The 22,266-nt window shown below is 51.3% G+C and overlaps 1 protein-coding gene across 2 annotated transcripts in view; it reads left to right on the top strand.

The window, feature by feature from the left end:
• Positions 1-11,840, top strand: part of LOC143942519 (unconventional myosin-Ie-like) — a 43,200-nt gene extending 31,360 nt beyond the window's left edge. For both annotated transcript variants that reach the window (XM_077463836.1, XM_077463835.1), the window contains 16 exons: positions 2,385-2,471; positions 3,074-3,241; positions 4,090-4,175; positions 4,878-4,959; positions 5,171-5,277; positions 6,344-6,442; positions 6,942-7,086; positions 7,232-7,346; positions 7,722-7,891; positions 7,998-8,143; positions 8,425-8,571; positions 9,763-9,920; positions 10,014-10,079; positions 10,585-10,777; positions 10,987-11,168; positions 11,482-11,840. In XM_077463836.1, coding sequence (XP_077319962.1) covers positions 2,385-2,471; positions 3,074-3,241; positions 4,090-4,175; positions 4,878-4,959; positions 5,171-5,277; positions 6,344-6,442; positions 6,942-7,086; positions 7,232-7,346; positions 7,722-7,891; positions 7,998-8,143; positions 8,425-8,571; positions 9,763-9,920; positions 10,014-10,079; positions 10,585-10,777; positions 10,987-11,168; positions 11,482-11,558 — 2,028 coding nt within the window. In that variant the 3' untranslated portion in view covers positions 11,559-11,840. The remainder of the gene's footprint in view (positions 1-2,384; positions 2,472-3,073; positions 3,242-4,089; positions 4,176-4,877; positions 4,960-5,170; positions 5,278-6,343; positions 6,443-6,941; positions 7,087-7,231; positions 7,347-7,721; positions 7,892-7,997; positions 8,144-8,424; positions 8,572-9,762; positions 9,921-10,013; positions 10,080-10,584; positions 10,778-10,986; positions 11,169-11,481) is intronic.
• Positions 11,841-22,266: the final 10,426 nt, after the last annotated feature.

Genomic DNA, 22,266 nt, shown 5'->3' with positions numbered 1-22,266 from the left:
TCTGTCCACCTGTCTGTAGGGTTGGGGTTTCTGTCCACCTGTCTGTAGGGTTGGGGTGTCTGTCCACCTGTCTGTAGGGTTGGGGTGTCTGTCCACCTGTCTGTAGGGTTGGGGTGTCTGTCCACCTGTCTGTAGGGTTGGGGCGTCTGTCCACCTGTCTGTAGGGTTGGGGCTTCTGTCCATCTGCCTGTAGGGTTGGGGTGTCTGTCCATCTGCCTGTAGGGTTGGGGTGTCTGTCCATCTGCCTGTAGGGTTGGGGTGTCTGTCCATCTGCCTGTAGGGTTGGGGTGTCTGTCCACCTGCCTGTAGGGTTGGGGTGTCTGTCCACCTGTCTGTAGGGTTGGGGTGTCTGTCCATCTGTCTGTAGGGTTGGGGTGTCTGTCCACCTGTCTGTAGGGTTGGGGTGTCTGTCCACCTGTCTGTAGGGTTGGGGTGTCTGTCCACCTGTCTGTAGGGTTGGGGCTTCTGTCCATCTGTCTGTAGGGTTGGGGCTTCTGTCCATCTGTCTGTAGGGTTGGGGCTTCTGTCCATCTGCATGTAGGGTTGGGGTGTCTGTCCATCTGCCTGTAGGGTTGGGGCTTCTGTCCACCTGTCTGTAGGGTTGGGGCGTCTGTCCACCTGTCTGTAGGGTTGGGGCTTCTGTCCATCTGCCCGTAGGGTTGGGGCTTCTGTCCATCTGCCCGTAGGGTTGGGGCTTCTGGCCATCTGCCCGTAGGGTTGGGGCTTCTGGCCATCTGCCCGTAGGGTTGGGGCATATGTCTGTAGGGTTGCATGGATACATCTATCTGTAGGGCTGGGGAAGTTTGCAGGGTTAAGGGCATCCATCTGTAGGGTTGGGAGCATCTCTATGTAGGTTTGTGGGTGTTCATCTGTCTGTAGGGTTTGGGGTGTACTGTTGTAGGGTTGAAGGGAGTCCATCTCTCTGTAGGGTTAAGGTGTCCCTATATCCGTAGGGCTGAGGGCATCTATTTGTCTAAAAGTTTAAGCGTGCCCATCTGTAGGGTTGGGAGCATCTCTGTGTAGGTTTGGTGATGTTCATCTGTCTGTAGGGTTTGGGGTGTTCGTTTATAGGGTTGGTGGGAGTCCATTTGTCGAGGTGGAGGAGTCCATCTGTAGGGTTGGCATTGTATGTGTTTAGGTTTGTTGGCATCCATTTGTCTGTAGAGTTGGGGGCATACATCTGTAGGGTTGGGGTAGTCCATTTCTCTGTAGGGTTAAGGGGTCCATATGTCTGTAGGGTTGGGGGTGTTTATCTGTCTTTAGGGTTAGGTAAGTTTTTATAGAGTCAAGGGCATCCATCTGTAGAGTTGGGAGCATCTGCCTGTGTAGGTTTGGGGGTGTCCATCTGTCTGTAGGAGTTAGGGGGGGGGGGTGCTTTTGTCTGTAGAGATAGAGATGTCCATCTGTAGGGTTCACGGTGTCTGTGTGTAGGATTGATTGAGTCCATTTGTCAGTAGGCTTTGGGGCATATGTCTGTAGTGTTGGGGTAGTCCACTTCTCTGTAGGGTTAAGGTGTCTATAGGGTTGGGGGCATCCATTTGTCTATATAGCAGTGTTTCTTAACCTCAGTCCTCAAGTACCCCCAATGGGCCATGTTTTGATAACTTCCCTTAGATAATCTAGCTCTTATCAATACCATGTCATCGATATTGTTTTAAAACAGCTGTGCAAAGTAAGGGAAAACCTGAAAAAATTGGGGGGGGGGGGGGGGTACTTGAGGACTAAAGTTGAGAACCACTGGTCTATAGGGTTGGGGGTGCCTATATGTCTTTTAAGGATAGGAAAGTGTGTAGGGTCAAGGGCATCCATCTGTTGGGTTGGAAGTATCTGTGTGTAGGTTTGGGTGGGTTCATCTGTCTGTAGGGTTAGAGATGTCCATGTGTCTGTAGGGTTGAGGGCATCCATTTGTCTGTATGCTTGGGGTGTCCATTTCTCTGTAGGGTTGGGGGCATCCCTAACATTAGGAGGGCCCCCGTCTGTTGGGTTGGGGGGTGTGTGTGTGTGTGTGTGTGTGTGTGTGTGTCCATGTGTCTGTAGGGTTAAGGGGATCCATTTGTCTGTACGATTTGGGGTGTCCATCGCTCTGTTGGGTTAAGGTGTCCATTTCTCTGTAGGGTTGGGGGCATCCCTAACATTAGGAGCACCCGTCGGTTGGGTGTGTGTGTGTGTGTGTGTGTGTGTGTGTGTGTGTGTGTGTGTGTGTGTGTGTGTGTCCATGTGTCTGTAGGGTTAAGGGCATCTATTTGTCTGTACGATTTGGGGTGTCCATTTCTCTGTAGGGTTGGGGGTATCCCTAACATTAGGAGCATCGGTCTGTCTATAGGGTTGGGGACGTCCGTCTGTCTTTGATGGAATTTGCCCACTGAAATTGCCTCATATTGCAGGAAGAATACGTCCAAGAGGGGATCCGCTGGAATCCGATTGAGTATTTCAACAACAAGATTGTGTGTGACCTGATAGAGAACAAAGTGGTGAGTGACCGGACATGGAATGGGGGTGGATTTGCAATGGTGGGGGTGGGGGTGTTCATAGATTAGGAGGGGTGTGGTAGTTAGAGGTATGGGGTGGTAGTGAGGTGTGAATGGGAAGGCAGAATGGGTGGAAAGGTGTAGAAAGGTGCATTGAATGGGGTGAAGGCGATGTGTGTAGGTTGGGGGGGGGGGGTTGTAGGATGGTAGGGAGCTGCATGGGATGGGGTGAAGGGTGAGAGTAGCCTAGCAAGGGGCGGGGGGGGGAAGCAGGGGGTGGGAATGGATTGGGGGGGGGGGTGTAGGATGGTAGGGAGCTGCATGGGATGGGGTGAAGGGTGAGAGTAGCCTAGCAAGGGGCGGGGGGGAAGCAGGGGGCGGGAATGGATTGGGGGGGGTGTAGGATGGTAGGGAGCTGCATGGAATGGGGTGAAGGTTGAGAGTAGCATAGCAGGGGGTGGGCTTTGGATTGGGGGGGTGTAGGATGGTAAGGGTGGGCATGAAATTTAGTTATGAGACTGATTTAGCATCTGCTGGATCTTCCACAATTGAACGCTTTTGAACTACTTGTTGCTCTCAGTTCATAAACTGCCCTCTATTTCCAGAGTCCTCCGGGGGTCATGAGCATCCTGGACGACGTCTGCGCCACCATGCACGCCAAAGGTGAGGGCGCCGATCAGACGCTCCTCCAGAAACTGCAGTCCGCCATCGGCAACCACGAGCATTTCAACAGCTGGAACAAAGGTTTCATTATCCACCACTATGCAGGCAAGGTAAGGAGCGGAGACGGCCCCAACGCTGGGTCTTGTGGGAGCTGACCCTCACGCTGGGATTGGTGAAGTAAGGGAACGGGGCTTAGGCGTGTGTGCGGTTCGTTTCGTTCCGAATCGAAATTTGAACAATTTTATTTTTTTCGAAATTTGGATGTAACCTGAATTTTCGGAATTGCAATTGTAACGGATTTTAAACAAATCCAAAATATCTACCGGTAAATGAAATTCGGCCGAAATTCCAATCCAATTTGAAGACGCGAATAGAAAATAAAGGAGATGGATAGAATAGAAAAACAAATAGAATAAAGTAGAATATACAATAGAATAGAAAAAAAAAATGGAATAAAATACTGTAGAATATAATCATCAATAGAGAAAAAAAAAATCAATAGAATAAAAGAATATAACTGACTTCCAAAATTCAAATTTCAAATAGAATACATTTTATTCTTGAATAGAAGTACATAATATAATAAAGAATAGAGTAGAAAAAATATAACCATCTTCCGATTTTGAATTTAAATAGAATAGACATTAAAAGATAATAGACTAGAAAATAAATAATATAAAAATCTTCTGAAATTCACTCAAATAAGTTCAAATATTTGAACGCGAATAAACGAAAAGCAAATTCCGAAAACAAATGAAATTATTTAACTAAACAAATTTTTTTAAAAAACAAAACAAATGTCTAATGGGGCCTGTGAACCGTATTTGGTTGATTTTTTTTTTTTTTTTTTTTTTTTACATTTTCCTCCCAGTTCTTAGGCCCCGCCCCTGAGGGTCTCTGTGTACAGTTGGATCACAACTGATGATACTAAACCTCAACGTCTGTTTCCTGTCCTCAGGTATCGTATGACGTGGAAGGATTCTGTGAACGGAATCGAGACGTCCTCTTCACCGATCTCATTGAATTAATGCAGAGCAGTGAAATGTGAGTTCTCCCCTCCCAGCCCCCCACCTACCTACTACCAACCCACCCACCTGCATATATTTTGTATCTTTTATTAAAGTGTATCTAAGGGTAGACACTTTTTTTTTTGTTTTTGTTTTTTTCAGTTTTGGATGGAGTGTGAAAGGGTTAGACCCTTTGTCGGGATTTTATTATCGGAGGCAGGGCCTCTTTTAGAAATCTGGGGCCCCATTCATCCTCTATGACAGGTCATCCCCCACGACTAAGTCCCTACTGGGGAGAAACGTGTCAGGAGTAGGGGCCTTTCGGGAGAACAATTCTGGTTTTGTAAATTTTGGCTGGATGAGCAATAAAGCTTGTTGACGCAAAAGAAAACACACAAATTGAAGGGTGGCTCTTCCATGTGATTTTGGAATGATGCATGCCAAGTCTTGGGGCCCCCTGGTTGACTCAATGGGGCCCATGCCTCCTATAGAGATACTATCTGTAACCCCCGTCTTCAGCTTTGGTTGGAGCTGTAGAAAAAGCGCGAGGGAGCCCCAGTTCTGGAGTCCAAAGAGATCATCTTAAAACATCCAAGGTGACAAGCCAACTCGTTTCCGGGCCTATAGGGGATCTTCATCAGGGCTGTGGAGTTATATAGAATTTATAAATGCATTTTTAATTTTACCTAAATGTTTTTGTGCTCTTGCTGTGCTTGATGTGATGATATTTCCCTCGCAGACCGTTCATTAGAGCTCGTTTCCCCGAGAACCTCAACGCAGATAAAAAAGGACGGCCGAGCACCGCCAGCAGCAAGATCAAGGTGAGACCTCTGACTTGCGGAATGCGTGAATGCACAATATCCACAGTTCAGTTTTGTTTTATGGGAACTTTAATGTGGAGTTCTTCTTATTGAGGTAAATGTGTCGCCCCCCCCCCCCTTTCCTGAGGTTTTCTGGCCCTCTGGGTTGGTTACGTTGAACGTTCCTCCTGTGTATATCTCCCAACTGTCTTCCATGTTTATTCCCCCGTAGAAACAAGCCAACGACCTGGTGCAGACGCTGATGAAGTGCACCCCCCACTACATCCGCTGCATAAAACCCAATGAGACCAAGAAGGCGCGGGACTGGGAGGACAACAGGTAACTAGGAAAGTGGAACTGTAGGGCTGGAGGTGTCCTCCTGTCTGCAGGAAATGGGGATTCCCTCTGTAGAGTTGGGGGTGACCGCATGTAGGGTTGGGGCACTCATCTGCCTGTAGGGAAAAGAAATGGAAGGACAACATTAAACTAGAAAAAAGGGTAACTTTAGGGTCGGGGTGTCCTGTCTGTAGGGTTGGGGACATGTCTCTTTAGAGTTGGGGTGTCCATCTGCCTGTTGGGTTGGGGTTCCCATTTGTCTGTAGGGTTATGGAAATGTCCCTGTAGGCGTAGGGTGTCAATCTGTCTGTAGGATTGGGCACATGTCTCTCTTTAGGTTTGAGGTGTCCATCTGTCTGTAGGGTTGGGGACGTGTCCCTGTACAGTTGGGGTGTCCATCTGTCTGTAGGGTTGGGGACGTGTCCCTGTACGGTTGGGGTGTCCATCTTTTTGTAGGGTTGTAAAAAAAGTCCCTGTAGGGTTGGGAAACTTTTTCTGTAGGGCTGGGGTGTCCATCTGTCTGTAGAGTTAGGGACATGTCCTTGTAGGGTTGGGGTGTCCATCTTTCTGTAGGGTTGGGCATGTGTCTCTGTAGGGCAGGGGTATCCATCTGTCTGTAGGGTTGGGGACATGTCCCTGTAGGCATAGGGTGTCCATCTGTCTGTAGGGTTGGGCACTTGTCTCTGTGGGGTTGAGATGTCCATCTGTTTGTAGGGTTTGGGACATGTCCATGTAGGCATGGGGTGTCCATCTGTAGGTTTGAGAACCTGTTTCTGTAGGGTAGGGGGTGTCCATCTTTCTGTATGGTTAATGTGTCCATCTGTCTGTAGGGTTGGGGGGGCTATTTGTTTGGGTTGGGCCATCCATCTGTTTTTAGGGTTGGGGGTGACTGTAGGGTGGGGAGCCACCAGTCTGTCTGTAGGGAATAGGGGGATCCCTCTGTAAGGTTGGGGGCATCCATCTTGTCTGTAGGGAAAGAAATGGGAGAACAAAAGGTAACTATGAAAGGAAGGGGCTTACGATTTGCCCAGGGTGGGGTCTGACTCTTCTTAATGTGCCTTCCCTTTAGGGTGAAACATCAGGTAGAATACTTGGGTCTTCGGGAGAACATCCGGGTACGCCGCGCTGGATACGCCTATCGCAGAATCTTCCGAAAATTCCTCAACAGGTGCGGGACAGCTCGTGCACATGGGCTGCCATCTTCTCTATGCTTCACTGAGTATTCATTGGAAGACACAACGGACCTCTGGGGTGTGGGCTCCAATCCTATAAGGAGGAACATTAAGATGCTCCTACCCCTATAGGCTGAACCTCCCTTTTTGCTCAGTGTCCTGGTAGATGTAACTCCGATGAACTACGCAAAGGCCTGAAGGCCCCTAAATCTTCCACTTGGTTACATCAGATTCACCGTGAGCTTTTTTGGTACCCCAAGTTCTCTTGGGCTTTCCTCCATCTTGCAATGACCACTGTCTGTCCTCCTGGTCTGATATTTTTTTTTCTCTCCTGCTTGACCAACAATTTTTGGTACCGCTCTTCTGTGTCCCTAGAGATCAGTTGTTGCCCCAGAAGTCCGCAGTGCCCCCTTAGATAACTCAGCAAGAAAAGGATTTTATAGGGCGTCCCCTTTTGTTACTTGGCTTTATATTACTGGTTGATTATCTCGTCAGGTATGCCATATTGACGCGGGAGACGTGGCCGGAGTGGCGGGGTGACGAGAAGAAGGGCGTCCTCCACCTACTGAAGTCGGTGAACATGGACGCCGATCAGTACCAGCTGGGCAAGACCAAAGTCTTCATCAAGGCTCCGGAGTCGGTGAGTCCTTTTTGATGATGGCTTTGTGCGTTGTGACTAAGATGGCGGGGTGGGAGCGTTTTTGGTCGTCGGAAGCTGCGAATCGGAGAAGACCTCTGGGAATCTGGTCACTCAGGTTTTTTTTATTTTTGTTTTGTCTCTTTAGCTGTTTCTGCTGGAAGAGATGCGGGAGAGGAAGTACGACAACTATGCTCGTGTCATCCAAAAAGCCTGGCGCAAACATACCGCCGTCCGCAAGTACATCCGAATGAGAGAGGAAGGTAGGCGCAAGGATTTCGGGAAGTACCTGAGTGAGAAGCCTACGTTAGAAGCTTTTGTTCAGTGCATATCACTATTTAGCTTCACCATGACATCATTACCCCAGAGCTATCACACCACAGCTTCTATCTGAGGCTTCTCACAAAGAGTAATGAGCACAATTGCAATACTTAAAAAACAATTGCAATACTTAAAAAACAATTGCAATACTTAAAAAAACAATTGCAATACTTAAAAAAACAATTGCAATACTTAAAAAACAATTGCAATACTTAAAAAAACAATTGCAATACTTAAAAAAACAATTGCAATACTTAAAAAACAATTGCAATACTTAAAAAAAAAAAAAAAAAAAAAAAATTGTTTCCTGTCTGCAGCTTCCAATATCATCCTGAACAAGAAGGAGAGAAGACGGAATAGCATCAACCGCAACTTTGTGGGCGACTACATCGGGATGGACGGTCGCCCAGAACTGCGGCAGTTCGTTGGGCGCAGAGAAAGGATCGATTTTGCCGACACGGTGGTGAAATATGACCGCCGGTTCAAGGTCAGAGCCTAGGAACCACTCCACCCCCCCCACCCACATCAGTGGATCTCTGGCTCCTCAAATGGCAATCAATAACTGTTCCCTCCCCCCCCCCCTTTTGATGTAGACGCTGAAGCGCGATATGGTGTTGACGCCGAAGTTCGTGTACCTGATTGGTCGGGAGAAGATGAAACAGGGGCCCGAGAAAGGCCAAATCAAAGAGGTTCTGAAGAGGAAGATTGAACTGAAGGACATCCAGTTCGTCTCGATGAGGTAGGTAGCTGAAGGTAAATGTACACTGTCCGTCACTATCAGAAAAAGAAGTCTATGGCTGCCCATGTCCGCATTGAAGGGGATTCCCCTCACTTCCTGTCCTGGTGACCACACAGGAAATTAAGAGAAATCTCCCCAGTGGGGACAAAACAAAATCCACACATTGCACTATTGCATCCAAAACAAAAAAAAAACATTTCAGCAGGGGTTGGGTCTTAGCCATAGCCCTGAAAATGGGGAGCATGTGCAGTATGACCTATTCGTGTATGTTTTCTCTCCAGCACACTTCAAGACGATTTCATTATCCTCCACGAAGCTCAATACGACAGCGTATTGGAAAGTGTCTTCAAGACCGAGTTCCTCAGCCTGCTCTACAAACGCTACGAGGAACGGATGCAGAAGAAGCTGGACGTCAGATTCGGCAATCAGTAAGCAGGGGCGGGGACTGCTTTACTTGTCCATCCTCTGTGGAACTCATGTCGCTTCCTATTGATCTGATGATCTTCAGATGGCCACGAATTGGCAGATCTGATAAATATGTTGCCAGTTGAGATGATCCATGATTGGCTGGAATGGGCTTTTCAACAGGAACTCGGGGGGGGGGGGGGGTTCCATTCCAGCACTGAATAGGGTACTGGGGTGAGCTGGAGGGTCTGCTGAAGTGACTGCTGGGGGATCTATTGTAATGTTACTGGGAGGCATCTATTGCTGCTGGGGGGGGGGGGGGCATCTATTGCTGCCGGGGGGGGGCATCTATTGCTGCCGGGGGGGGGCATCTATTGCTGCCGGGGGGGGCATCTATTGCTGCTAGGGGGGGGCATCTATTGCTGCTAGGGGGGGGCATCTATTGCTGCTAGGGGGGGGCATCTATTGCTGCTAGGGGGGGGCATCTATTGCTGCTAGGGGGGGGCATCTATTGCTGCTAGGGGGGGGCATCTATTGCTGCTAGGGGAGGGGTCTATTGCTGCTGGAGGGGGGGCCCGTCTATTGCTGCTAGGGGGGGGGCGGTCTATTGCTGCTAGGGGGGGGCCGGTCTATTGCTGCTAGGGGGGGGCCAGTCTATTGCTGCTAGGGGGGGGGCGGTCTATTGCTGCTAGGGGGGGCGGTCTATTGCTGCTGGGGGGGAGGTCTATTGCTGCTGGGGGGGGCGGTCTATTGCTGCTAGGGGGGGCGGTGGTGGTCTATTGCTGCTAGGGGGGGGGGGCGGTCTATTGCTGCTAGGGTGGGGAGGGGTCTATTGCTGCTAGGGGGGGAGGGTCTATTGCTGCTAGGGGGGAGGGGTCTATTGCTGCTAGGGGGGGAGGGGTCTATTGCTGCTAGGGGGGGAGGGGTCTATTGCTGCTAGGGGGGGAGGGGTCTATTGCTGCTAGGGGGGGAGGGGTCTATTGCTGCTAGGGGGGAGGGGTATATTGCTGCTAGGGAGGGCTCTATTGCTGCTAGGGAGGGCTCTATTGCTGCTAGGGGTCTATTACTGCTGGGGGGGGGGATTCTGGTTGGAGATGGGTAGGGGATTGAAACAGGGGGTGACTTGGAAGTGGGGAGTATCCGCACATATTTTCTGAGGAAAACAATCCCTGGTAAACATCATTTACTTAAGATGGTGATGTTCCTTCTGTCAGGTTGGAGTTCAAGGTGAAGAAGGAAGGTTGGACCCCCTGGGGCGCGGCAGGAACCCGGCAGATCCACTTCCAGACAGGATCCGGTGATGTGGCGGTACCGAAGGTAAATGGAAAGGCGCTGTTGGTTATGATTGGAGCCGGATTGCCCAAAAATTCCCGTGAGTATTCTCTGACCTTTGGGGCATATCTTGTATTCTGGTTGAGAAGTGTCACAATGGTACCTAACATCGTGCTGACTCTTTCCCGCCCAGGACCCACCCGGAAGGACAACCGCAAGAGCCAGTACCTGGGAGGCACTGTCCATACCAAGAGCACCGGTGAGTACCGCATACCATAGCACAGTATTGATACTCCAAGGACCAACTGAGCCAGACTGACGCCATTTTGTTTTGCTCTTCTGTATGAGTGGTATTTTTTTTTTGAAGAAGCGTGTTCCAGGGCTTTGGTACTATTTGAGTTCCGGACCTGAAACGGGCATGCAGGTCTGGAGTTGCGACTCCAATGGCTGCATTGTGGCTCCGTGTCAATGACATTATGTAGTGAGAGAAGGATGAAGATGACTGGGCGGGTCAGCAACGGCAGCGACTTCATCCAGTAACTGGAGAAATTAAGGGCGTTGGTTTTCCACAAGGGCCAATCATTTTACTTGTTTAGATCCTCCAATCATTGGTTGGTGTAGTCGCATCATTTTCCTCTCCTCGGCTCCTTGGGGGAGGAGCTGTGTAAAAGACTACTTCTGCCCAGGGATAGAATTCTCGATGTAATCCTCGGTGTCGCCAATAAAATTTGTCATTAAATGTTCCTTCATGTTGACCTCTGCAGGATCCCGCATCGCCAACGGAGGCAACAAAAAGGGTTTCCGGCCTCCTCTGCAACAACGAATGTCGTTCACGTCCCGTCAGAACAGCATCGAGCAGCCGAGTCTTCCCAGGCAGGGCGCCAGTCCTCGCGCCAAGGCGCCACCGAGCAACATGGACTTGGGATTCATGAACGTGCCCGACCAGGGGGTGGCAGGGTAAGTATGGCAGACGAGGGAGAACAGAGGGACTTGTGTATATAAAGGTTAGGGGAAATGTTATCTTTAGGTCCGCTCATCTAAAAAATTGTAGAATACGCAGTTTAGGGACTGGGAATTATTTGCAAACACCCTTTACAAAACGTATAATGGCGGGAGAAAACACGGCCCGTGGCAGCCGGTTCACGTTAATTTTTTTTGCTTTCTAGCTTACAGCGGAGACTTTCCAAGGAGGTGAAACCCGTGCCTGGAGGAGGAAGGTCCAAACCTGCGCCAAAGCCGAAACCTCAGCCGCAGCTCCCCTGCTGCCGCGCACTTTACGCCTACGATGCCCAAGACACGGATGAGCTGAGCTTCAACGCCAACGACATGCTGGAGATCGTCCGAGAGGGTTTGTATTAAGGAGCCCGACTGTCTCTGGCCCCCACCCCTTGGGTTTTAGTTCTTCCAATCATGGAGTCTCAGAATCACATGTGGTCGTTACCGATGTAAATACGGCCTGCCTAGGAACACCCACTCTTCCACCCACCCATCAAGGCATGTTGATATTTGCATAACCCCCTCCCATGAGGAGTTTATTGGGGGAAAAATAGGGGTCTCTGAAGCTTTGGTTCTTGGCATAACTGAGGTCTACCCTGTAAGATTAGGCTCTTTCCACACCAAAGGAACCGCAAGGATTTAACCTCCTGTTTTCTCCCCTGCAGATCCCTCCGGTTGGTGGCAGGGCCGGCTTCGTGGGCGAGAAGGCCTGTTCCCCGGGAACTACGTAGAGAAGATCTGACGCCTGAGAACTGCCGAAAACCAAGACCCCGAATGTCGCCTGACACGGAGGAGGGTGAAGAACCTTAACTTGAGAGAAGAATCTCACATCGCTCATCTGCTGTGGAAGCGGAATTGGCATTCCACTCTGAGAACGAAGCTCGGCGGATGCCTTTCCCGCACTGTACATACCGAACACAATTCAGTCGTCTTTTATTACTGCTTTTTACAGTTTTTATATTTTGTGCTGGGGGTGAACACTGCATATATTTATAGAACAATAAAGTGACGTCCCTCAGTGGAATCCACAGTCTCTGCGGAATTTTTGCTCTCTGGGTAGCTCTGGGGTTGGGTGTGGCAGTGGAGTCCTGCTGTGGAGGAACCAGTGCAGTGGTCTCCTAAAAATGACTGACCTCTGGGTAGCTAAGGGGAGGGGTGTGGGGTGGATTCCTGCTGTGCTTCCCCCTCAGAAGAATTGCTGCTCTCTGGGTAGCTCAAGGGAGTGGTGTGGGACGGAGTTCTGCTGTGGAGGAACCAGTGCTGCCGTCTCCGAGGAATTACTGCCCTTTGGGTAGTTCAGGGGTGTGTTATGGAGTCCTGTTGTAGAGGAACCAGTGTTGCATTCCCCCCAAGGAATTCCTACCCTTCGTGTAGCTCAGGGGTGGGGTCCTGCTGTGGAGGAACCAGTGCTGTGATTTCCAAGGAATTGCTGCCCTCCTGGGTAGCTCAGGGGTGGAGTCCTTCTGTGGAGGAACCAATGCTGCAGTCTCTGCGGAATTACTGCCCTCTGGGTAGCTCAGGGATAGGGTGGAGGAACCAGTGCTGCAGTTTCCAAAAAATTAATGCCCTCAGGGTAGTTCAGGGGTGGGGTCCTGCTCTCAAGGTACCAGTGCTGCATTCTCCAAGGAATTACTGCCCTCTGGGTAGCTTGGGTCGGGTGGAGTCCTGCTGTGAAGGAACCAGTGCTGCATTTCGAAATTACTGCTCCCTGAGTAGCTCAGGGGTGGGGTGGAGCCCTGCTGTGGAGAAACCAATGCTGCAGTCTCTGAGGAATTACTGCCCTGTGGGTTATGGAGTCCTGTTTGTAGAGGAACCAGTGTTGCATTCCCTGAGGAATTCCTACCCTCTGGGTAGCTCAGGGGTGGGGTCCTACTGTGGAGGAACCAGTGCTGTGATTTCCAAGGAATTGCTGCCCTCCTGGGTAGCTCAGGGGTGGAGTCCTTCTGTGGAGGAACCAATGCTGCAGTCTCTGAGGAATTACTGCCCTCTGTGTAGCTCAGGGGTGGGGTGGAGGAACCAGTGCTGCAGTCTCCGAAAATGACTGCCCTCAGGGTAGTTCAGGGGTGGGGTCCTGCTCTGGAGGTACCAGTGCTGCATTCTCCATGGAATTACTGCCCTCTGGGGTATCTTGGGTGGGGTGGAGTCCTGCTGTGAAGGAACCAGTGCTGCGTTCAAATTACTGCTCCCTGAGTAGCTCAGGGGTGGGATGGAGCCCTGCTGTGGAGGAACCAATGCTGCAGTCTCTGAGATCTACTGCCCTCTGGGTAGTTCAGTGGTGGGTTATGGAGTCCTGTTGTAGAGGAACCAGTGTTTCATTCCCTGAGGAATTCCTACCCTCTGGGTAGCTCAGGGGTGGAGTCCTGCTGTGGAGGAACCAGTGCTGTGATTTCCAAGGAATTGCTGCCCTCCTGGGTAGCTCAGGGGTGGCATCCTGCTGTGGAGGAACCAATGCTGCAGTCTCTGAGGAATTACTGCCCTCTGGGTAGCTCAGGGATAGGGTGGAGGGACCAGTGCTGCAGTCTCAGAAAATTACTGCCCTCAGGGTAGTTCAGGGGTGGGGTCCTGCTCTGGAGGTACCAGTGCTGCATTCTCCAAGGAATTACTGCCCTCTGGGTAGCTTGGGTGGGGTGGAGTCCTGCTGTGAAGGAACCAGTGCTGCGTTCGAATTACTGCTCCCGGAGTAGCTCAGGGGTCAGGTGGAGCCCTGCTGTGGAGGAACCAATGCTGCAGTCTCTGAGGAATTACTGCCCTCTGGGTAGGTCAGGGGTAGGGTGGAGGAACCAGTGCTGCAGTCTTCAAAAATTACTGCCCTCAGGGAAGTTCAGTGGTGGGGTCCTGCTCTGGAGGGACCAGTGCTGCATTCTCCAAGGAATTACTGCCCTCTGGGTAGCTCAGGGGTGGGGTGGAGTCCTGCTTTTGAGGAACCAGTGTAGTGGTCTCCCAAAAAAATTCTGCAGACACCTCCCCGCACTGTACACACGAACACAATTTTGTCATATTTTACTACTGCTTTTTACGTTTTTTTACATTTTGTGCTGGGGCAAACGCTGCATAAATATATAGAACAAAATTGTGAAGACCCTCAGCAGGTCCACTGTCTCTGAGGAATTATTACACTCTGGGTAGCTCTGGGGTTGGGTGTGGGAGTGGAGACACACTGTGAAGGAACCAGTGCAGTGGTCTCCAAAAAATTTGTGCCCTCTGGTTAGCTCTGGGGATGAGTGTGGGACGGAGTCCTGCTGTGGAGGAACCTGTGCTGCAGTCTCAGAGGAATTACTGTACTGCCCTCTGGGGTGGGATGTTGAGTCTTGTTGTGGAGGAACCAGTGTTGCTGTCCCTGAGAAAGTACTACCCCCTGCGTAGCTCAGGGGTGGGGTGTGGGGTCCTGCTGTAGAGGAACTGGTGCTGCCGTTTTCTGAGCAATTACTGCCCTCTGGGTAGCTCAGGGATGGGTTGGGGTCCTACTGTAGAGAAACAAGTGCTGCAGTCTCCAAGAAATTGCTGCCCTCTGGGTAGCTCAGGGGTGGGTTGGAGTCCTGCTATGGAGGAACCAGTGCTGCGATCTCCAAGGAATTACTGTCCTCTGGGTAGCTCAGGGGTGGGGCGGAGTACTGCTGTGGAGGATCCAGGGCTGCGATCTCCAAGGAGTTACTGCCCTCTGGGTATCTAAGGGGTGTGGGGTAGAGTCCTGTTGTGAGGGAACCAGTGTTGCTATCTCCAAGGAATTACTGCCCTCTGGGTAGCTCAGGGATGGGTTGGGGTCCTACTGTAGAGAAACAAGTGCTGCTGTCTCCAAGAAATTGCTGCCCTCTGGGTAGCTCAGGGGGGGGGTCCTGTTTTTGGAGGAACCAGTGCTGCGGTCTCCAAGAAATGACTGCCCTCTGGGTAGCTCAGGGGTGGGGTCCTGCAGTGGAGGAGCCAGTGTTGCTGCCTCCAAAGAATGACTGCCCTCCAAGTAGCTCAGGGGTGGAGTTCTGCTGTGTAGGAACCAATGCAGTGGTCGCCAAAAAATTACTGCCCTCTGGGTAGCTATGGGAACGGGTGTAGGGCGGACTCCTGCTGTGGAGGAACCAGTGCTGCAGTCTCTGAGGAATTGCTGCCCTCTGGGTAGCTCAGGGGTGGGTTGGAGTCCTGCTATGGAGGAACCAGTGCTGCGATCTCCAAGGAATTACTGTCCTCTGGGTAGCTCAGGGGTGGGGCGGAGTACTGCTGTGGAGGATCCAGGGCTGCGATCTCCAAGGAATTACTGCCCTCTGGGTATCTAAGGGGTGTGGGGTAGAGTCCTGTTGTGAGGGAACCAGTGTTGCTGTCTCCAAGGAATTACTGCCCTCTGGGTAGCTCATAAGTGGGGTGTGAGGTGGAGTTCTGCTGTGGAGGAACCAGTGCTGGTGATGCCACGGTCCACAAAGGACCACCTCACCGACCTCACACAGGAATACAATTTGGCTGAGCTTGGTGTATCCCCCTGGGCAAATAAAGGTGGTCCAAGGTCTGGAATGGTTTGGTGGTCCACGGAGAACTTCCATGAGACTCATATCAATGGTGAAGGAGCATTATTTTCAGAGAACTGTGACCCCCCCGGTGGGCGGCGGCGCAGTGACATCACAGGACACCGGGTTTGTGTTAAGCAGACATTTTTATTTTCTGTACACAGGTGATTGGTTGAGCTTCATATAAAAAAAAAAATGTCTATGTAGTAAAATCAGAAATTTCAAACCACATTTACAATCAGAAACCGCAGAGATGACAGAGAGAAGACACACACCGCGTAGTCACGTACTAGAGGGTGACACCATCGCCCTGCGCCGGACCGAGCGGGGACACATTGTAGGAAAGCTGAGAGCACATCTATAGAGTCTGCCTACGTCTACCTACCCATCATGCACTGCTCCACCCTACATCCGAACCCTATTATGTATAACTCAGCCTATACCCCTCTTCTTCCATTATATGGCCTCTAGAGTAGCCTTTCTCAACCTTTTTTTACCCCAAAAGAACCCTTGCAATCATTTTTAGGTCTGCGGGAACCCCTGCTAAAACGACCCCATTGGTGGTCTTTGGGAAATTGCCCCTTTCCATGGGTGGTGGACAGTGGGAAGAATGCTCCCTTCACAGAGATGGCTCTGCCAGGTAATGTTGGATCTAGAACTAAGCAGCTACCATCACATTGGAGGTCAGTTAGCCACCTCTGGGGGAACCCTAGGGTTCCACAGGACCCTGGTTAAGAATGGCTGCTCTAGAGTATTTATTATAGCCAATGACAATGTAACAATGATTCCTGTCGCCGAAGAAGGGGGAGCGGTGTACACATCATATACTGTGTCTATACAAAACAATGAAAATACTAGTCTTTAAAGTGGACCTGTCACAGACGACCACAGCCTTAAATTCAGAGGTGGCACTAGTTTTGTGATGGGTGCTCAATGTGTGGGGTGTTTCATGGAAGGCTCTTGCCCTGCAACAAGCCCCCATTCTGAAAGTTCCAGTTCTGGATAGGGCCCCCGAGTGAGAAAGGGTAATGGCCCTCCCGACAACGTCTCTTTACAACGGCCTACAGTGTTGCCATATAGTCCAGGTACATAGTTTGGACTTTGTATGGCACTTACAGACCAACCGTTTAATGACAAAAGCACTGTGTGAAGGCCTGAATCTCATCTCTGCTCCTCGGGGGCGGGGCCCTGTGACCAGCAAAGCCTCCTGGGACCTGAGCAGCACCAGCTCAATTATATACTTTCTGTTGGAAGGGACACGGTGAGAGAAGACTGTAGACCCCCCGAGTGTTCCTAACGGCTCACAATTCCTACTTCTCGCCTTTGCCAGAATTGTCAGTCTGGGCCTGACTGGATCCTCGAAGGAGGTGCCATGCCAGAAGCAGAACTTCTATATTCTACTAATGTGAAGGCCTTTTACAGTACATAATGTGAAGGCCTTTTCAGTACATTTGTATCTGGTCAGTGAGGCCATCACACTACAGAGCTGTTGGGGCATCTAAGGGCCCATTCACACCTAAGTGTGCATTAAGGCAACCCAGCCACTGACAAATGGATTGCCAATCCACCACAACAGATGAAAAATGCCCATGACTCCTTTTTTTTTTTTTTTTAAGCAGCGTAGTTCACCACAACACTGAGTATATACATGTTACCATAACGCACAATTGTGAATGGGCCCCAAAGGAGATGCATCATCATTAAGGGCCAATATTCATTTCCAAGAACATGCTGAAAAAAGCACAATACATGCGTTGTGGTGCAATTCATTTTGAATGGCACCCTAATGCACTGAGGTGATGCGCCTGAAAAAAAAAATATAGGTCACATCGGGGACGTTGGGGTATGTAGGCAGCTCAATCATTTCAATGGGTTTCCTTGATACAGCGCACAGTAATGCAATGCAAAAATGTAATAGGGGCCCTAAAGTGAGTCTGTGATCCACCCACAACACATGCCTCCTTACCCCTCCTCCATAAGGTTTTTTTTTAGCCTTGGCAGCTAAGTGGGAGCAAAATGAAACTAAGGGCTGCGGCTGGGGAGGAGGCATTTTGGGAGACCCATCTCTTTTATGAGCAGCCCAGGTTTCGGCTAACTTTCAGGGTTATATTCTGATATAGAAGACTGGTGGTGGCTGGAGCGTGAATGTTTCTGGTGGCTCACTGGTAAGTGCTTAGGGGCAGATGCTCCTTGGAGCCCTGAGTTCAATCCCACGTTGCGCCATCTCTATTTCACGTGAATCTTGGACGCCAGAAAGAGATCTCAGCACCTGAGGACCCGGCGCAAACCTTCCTTCTCTTTCTCGCTATGCGAGACGTGGAAATCGTATCCCAGCTATAAACCAAAGAGAACCCAAGAACGACGATTGCTTTTATAATAGAGTCCTATGAGCATACAATACATCACCCATCCCGACACCCGGGGATGCCATCTCCTCCAATCACAACTCATCTCCATACTGAGAGATGGTTCTCCACAGATCTGAAGATCTCCCCGCACACCTCTTCTACGCCACCCTCATTACCAAACACATTCCCATCCAATATATGGCGGGGGATCCATCTGTGAATTATTTTGTTCCCGATGAATATCAGAGCTGAATTACAAAGAAGATTCCTGCCTTGACCTGTGACCTCATCGCCTTAACTGGATTTAGTTTTTTTTTTTTTTTTTTTTTTTTTTTTGCGTCGCGGTTTCACGTCCGAGGTGGCTCAGCAAGTAGTGGAGGTGCGGCTGGTGATTTCTAGTCATGGGTTCGATTCCCCTTATTGCTGTTATAAACCGAGCATTGAAGGGATTCAGAACTAAGGAGGCCGTCACCGGTGGTGGAGATGGCTTAGAGGTAAGTTGTTGAGACATCGAGAAGGAGCTGTTGGGTTCAAACCATTCCTTTACCACGTTATACTCACACCAGTTCATCGTCCTGGAGAAATAGGAGGAGGAAGACCACCATACTCTGTATGGAGCAGATGAGAGGTAAGTTCTCTATATACAGAGAAGGCATGGTGGCCTTCAACCATTTCTTTAACTCGTTATAATTCCACCAGTCCTTATCCTGGAGAAAACACACTTGACACACCACAAGGAGCAGTTGGCTGTGTGGTAGGTGCTCTGGCTGGTGAGCCAGGTCTGTGAGTTCAAACCATTTCTTTACCGCCTTATAATTCCACCAGTCCCAGTCCTGGAGAAATAGAAGGACGAACACATTGTAGTGTGTGGGGGAGGAGATGGCTCAGAGGACTCATAGCCCACAATGAGAGCTGGTGGTATGCTAGAGCTGAGAGTTCAAATCCCTGAGTGGTCTCCTGGTGACTCTGGACAGGTCACCTCACCTCTGGTGTCCTGGGGTAAAGGTTGTCAAGTAACCCTCAGCAAAGCCTCTGGATGGTGGCACCAGAGAAAGGTAAAGACCTTCAGGTGGCCAGAGTCTGGCATCAGAGAGCTGCCCTCTGGATGGTGGTATCATTGAAGGGCAACATGTAAGATGCACAGGTCTGAAAAATACTTGTTTTGCCCTAGACCATTTTTTTTTTATACCACCCCCAACTTGAGGAATGCCAACTGGGACAGGGGGGTGTCACACCCAAGCAATGATACCTGGGCTCACCCCTCATTGGGTATCTCAAGCACCCCTGGGCTTGCGGGGGTTTACAGGTCACTCTCAGTTCTGATGCACAACTAGGATCCCATGCTGGGAGAACCTTTAACCCCCCACAGGGTGAGGCAACCCATGCAGAGTCACCAGGTGATGTTGGCCCTTGGATTCGAACTCACAGCTCCAGGGACTGAAGACAGAGGACTTATCTCTGAGCCACCACCTCCTCCCACACACTGAGGCGCTCGTCCATCATACTTCAGGAGTTTCTCATTTCAGGACTCAACCTAAACCAAAGGTAGGAGGAATAAGGTGAGAATCGAACTCAGGGCCCCCCAGTGACCACTGGGCCATCTGCTCCTCCAACAGACGGGGGCGCTGGACCTCCTATTTCACAAAAGGCCAGAGAACACACAACTAATGATTGCTCCGGCCTATAAACCCCCAGCATCTTCTCCAACATGCGAGGAGACATCATCGACATTCTAAGACAAACATCGCACTCATCTCCTCTTCCCCAAACTCGAAAATATTCAGAGACCAGAAAATGAGCCATACGAGCTTACGCCAAGCCCAAAGAAGCCTCCAAAACATCAGAAACAAATTCAGTTGGAATGAAGAGACCTAAAATTGGTGGCCACAACAATTAACACTGTTTAAAGGGAAGGCAACGAGGCCTATGAGAAGCACACCATCCCAACCGTGAAGCATGGTGGCGGGTCCCTACTGTTTAATCTACCATCGCTTAAGGAATGGATGGAAAGACGAATGTAGAAAATTAACAGGAAATATTGGTGGGAAATTTGCATTCAACAGACTGGAATGCACATGATGCGTGCTCGGGCTTCCCAACCATAAAGCGCGGTGGACCCATCACTGGCGGCAGTGTAAATGAAGGTTCTGCCGTATCTCCCGACCTCACCGAGCCACACCGGGGAAGATACAAAGCATGGCATTCATGATAGATAGGCTCTGAGCAAAGACTGAAAGGGGCCATTGCTGGTAAAGGGGGTCTCAATACACGATCTCAGAGGACTGAGGGGGACGCACACCTAATCAAGAATATTTTATCATTTCCTCTCGCTTGTTTCATGATTGACCTGCGAGGTGTCATGCGTTTGGTGATCATCTCACACATTCTGCCCGGGGGGGGCGGTGTATACTGAAAGGACAGGTGCACTTTAAGACACAATGCATTTATTCCATATGCTCGGTTCCCCAGTCCTAACCAACCCCCCGCCCCCGATTCACTGATGTGTATTTAGCTCATTCCGCAGAATCTGGGGTTTGTTTACATCCAGTGGTGAACGGCTCCCCCTCCTGGTGGTGCCTGTGCATTACAATCACATAGACTTCTATAGGAAGGTCTCCCTTTATCTCTGAACAAAGAGAAATGTAAAGGGGGTGTGAGGTGCAGGAACGAGCAGAAGGGGGGAGTATTAGGGGGCTGGATGTAAACAAAACTCTAGAGGCCACGGCTGTCACATATGGGGAGGGGGAGGGGTTACACTGGATTGGGGGGGAGAAAACGAAAAGAGCACTTATCCTTTTAAAGCACAACTCCAGCAGAAGATAGAGGTGTATCAGGAGACGGAGGCAGGACAGGTGTATCAGGAGGCAGGACAGGTGTATCGGGAGACGGAGGCAGGGCAGGTGTATCGGGAGACGGAGGCAGGGCAGGTGTATCGGGAGACGGAGGCAGGGCAGGTGTATCGGGAGACGGAGGCAGGGCAGGTGTATCGGGAGACGGAGGCAGGGCAGGTGTATCGGGAGACGGAGGCAGGACAGGTGTATCGGGAGTCGGAGGCAGGACAGGTGTATCGGGAGACGGAGGCAGGGCAGGTGTATCGGGAGACGGAGGCAGGACAGGTGTATCGGGAGACGGAGGCAGGGCAGGTGTATCGGGAGACGGAGGCAGGGCAGGTGTATCGGGAGACGGAGGCAGGGCAGGTGTATCGGGAGACGGAGGCAGGACAGGTGTATCGGGAGACGGAGGCAGGGCAGGTGTATCGGGAGACGGAGGCAGGACAGGTGTATCGGGAGACGGAGGCAGGACAGGTGTATCGGGAGACGGAGGCAGGGCAGGTGTATCGGGAGACGGAGGCAGGACAGGTGTATCGGGAGACGGAGGCAGGGCAGGTGTATCGGGAGACGGAGGCAGGACAGGTGTATCAGGAGATGGAGGCAGGACAGGTGTATCAGGAGACAGAGGCAGGGCAGGTGTATCGGGAGACAGTACAGGTGTATCGGGAGACGGAGGCAGGGCAGGTGTATCGGGAGACAGTACAGGTGTATCGGGAGACGGAGGCAGGGCAGGTGTATCGGGAGACAGTACAGGTGTATCGGGAGACGGAGGCAGGGCAGGTGTATCGGGAGACAGGACAGGTGTATCGGGAGACAGGACAGGTGTATCAGGAGGCAGGACAGGTGTATGGGGAGACGGAGGCAGGGCAGGTGTATGGGGAGACGGAGGCAGGGCAGGTGTATCGGGAGGCAGGACAGGTGTATCAGGAGGCAGGACAGGTGTATATCGGGAGACGGAGGCAGGGCAGGGGCATCGGGAGACGGAGGCAGGACAGGGGCATCGGGAGACGGAGGCAGGACAGGGGCATCGGGAGACGGAGGCAGGACAGGGGCATCGGGAGACGGAGGCAAGACAGGTGTATCGGGAGACGGAGGCAGGACAGGGGCATCGGGAGACGGAGGCAGGACAGGGGCATCGGGAGACGGAGGCAGGACAGGGGCATCGGGAGACGGAGGCAGGACAGGGGCATCGGGAGACGGAGGCAGGACAGGGGCATCGGGAGACGGAGGCAGGACAGGGGCATCGGGAGACGGAGGCAGGACAGGGGCATCGGGAGACGGAGGCAGGACAGGTGTATCGGGAGACGGAGGCAGGACAGGTGTATCGGGAGACGGAGGCAGGACAGGGGCATCGGGAGACGGAGGCAGGACAGGTGTATCGGGAGACGGAGGCAGGACAGGTGTATCGGGAGACGGAGGCAGGACAGGTGTATCGGGAGACGGAGGCAGGACAGGTGTATCGGGAGACGGAGGCAGGACAGGGGCATCGGGAGACGGAGGCAGGACAGGTGTATCGGGAGACGGAGGCAGGACAGGTGTATCGGGAGACGGAGGCAGGACAGGGGCATCGGGAGACGGAGGCAGGACAGGTGTATCGGGAGACGGAGGCAGGACAGGTGTATCGGGAGACGGAGGCAGGACAGGTGTATCGGGAGACGGAGGCAGGACAGGTGTATCGGGAGACAGACACGGGTCAGATACACACTGTGGGAACTTTGCCATTTTATTACAGAGAATACACAGCGAACTGTCCCCACCCCTCCCCCCAGAGCTCACCCCGC

Source organism: Lithobates pipiens, unplaced genomic scaffold (genome assembly GCF_037356315.1).
Source record: "Lithobates pipiens isolate NorthernLeopardFrog02 unplaced genomic scaffold, aLitPip1_a1.2 Scaffold_30, whole genome shotgun sequence".
Taxonomy (NCBI): domain Eukaryota; kingdom Metazoa; phylum Chordata; class Amphibia; order Anura; family Ranidae; genus Lithobates; species Lithobates pipiens.
This window is presented reverse-complemented; position numbering and strand designations above follow the sequence as displayed.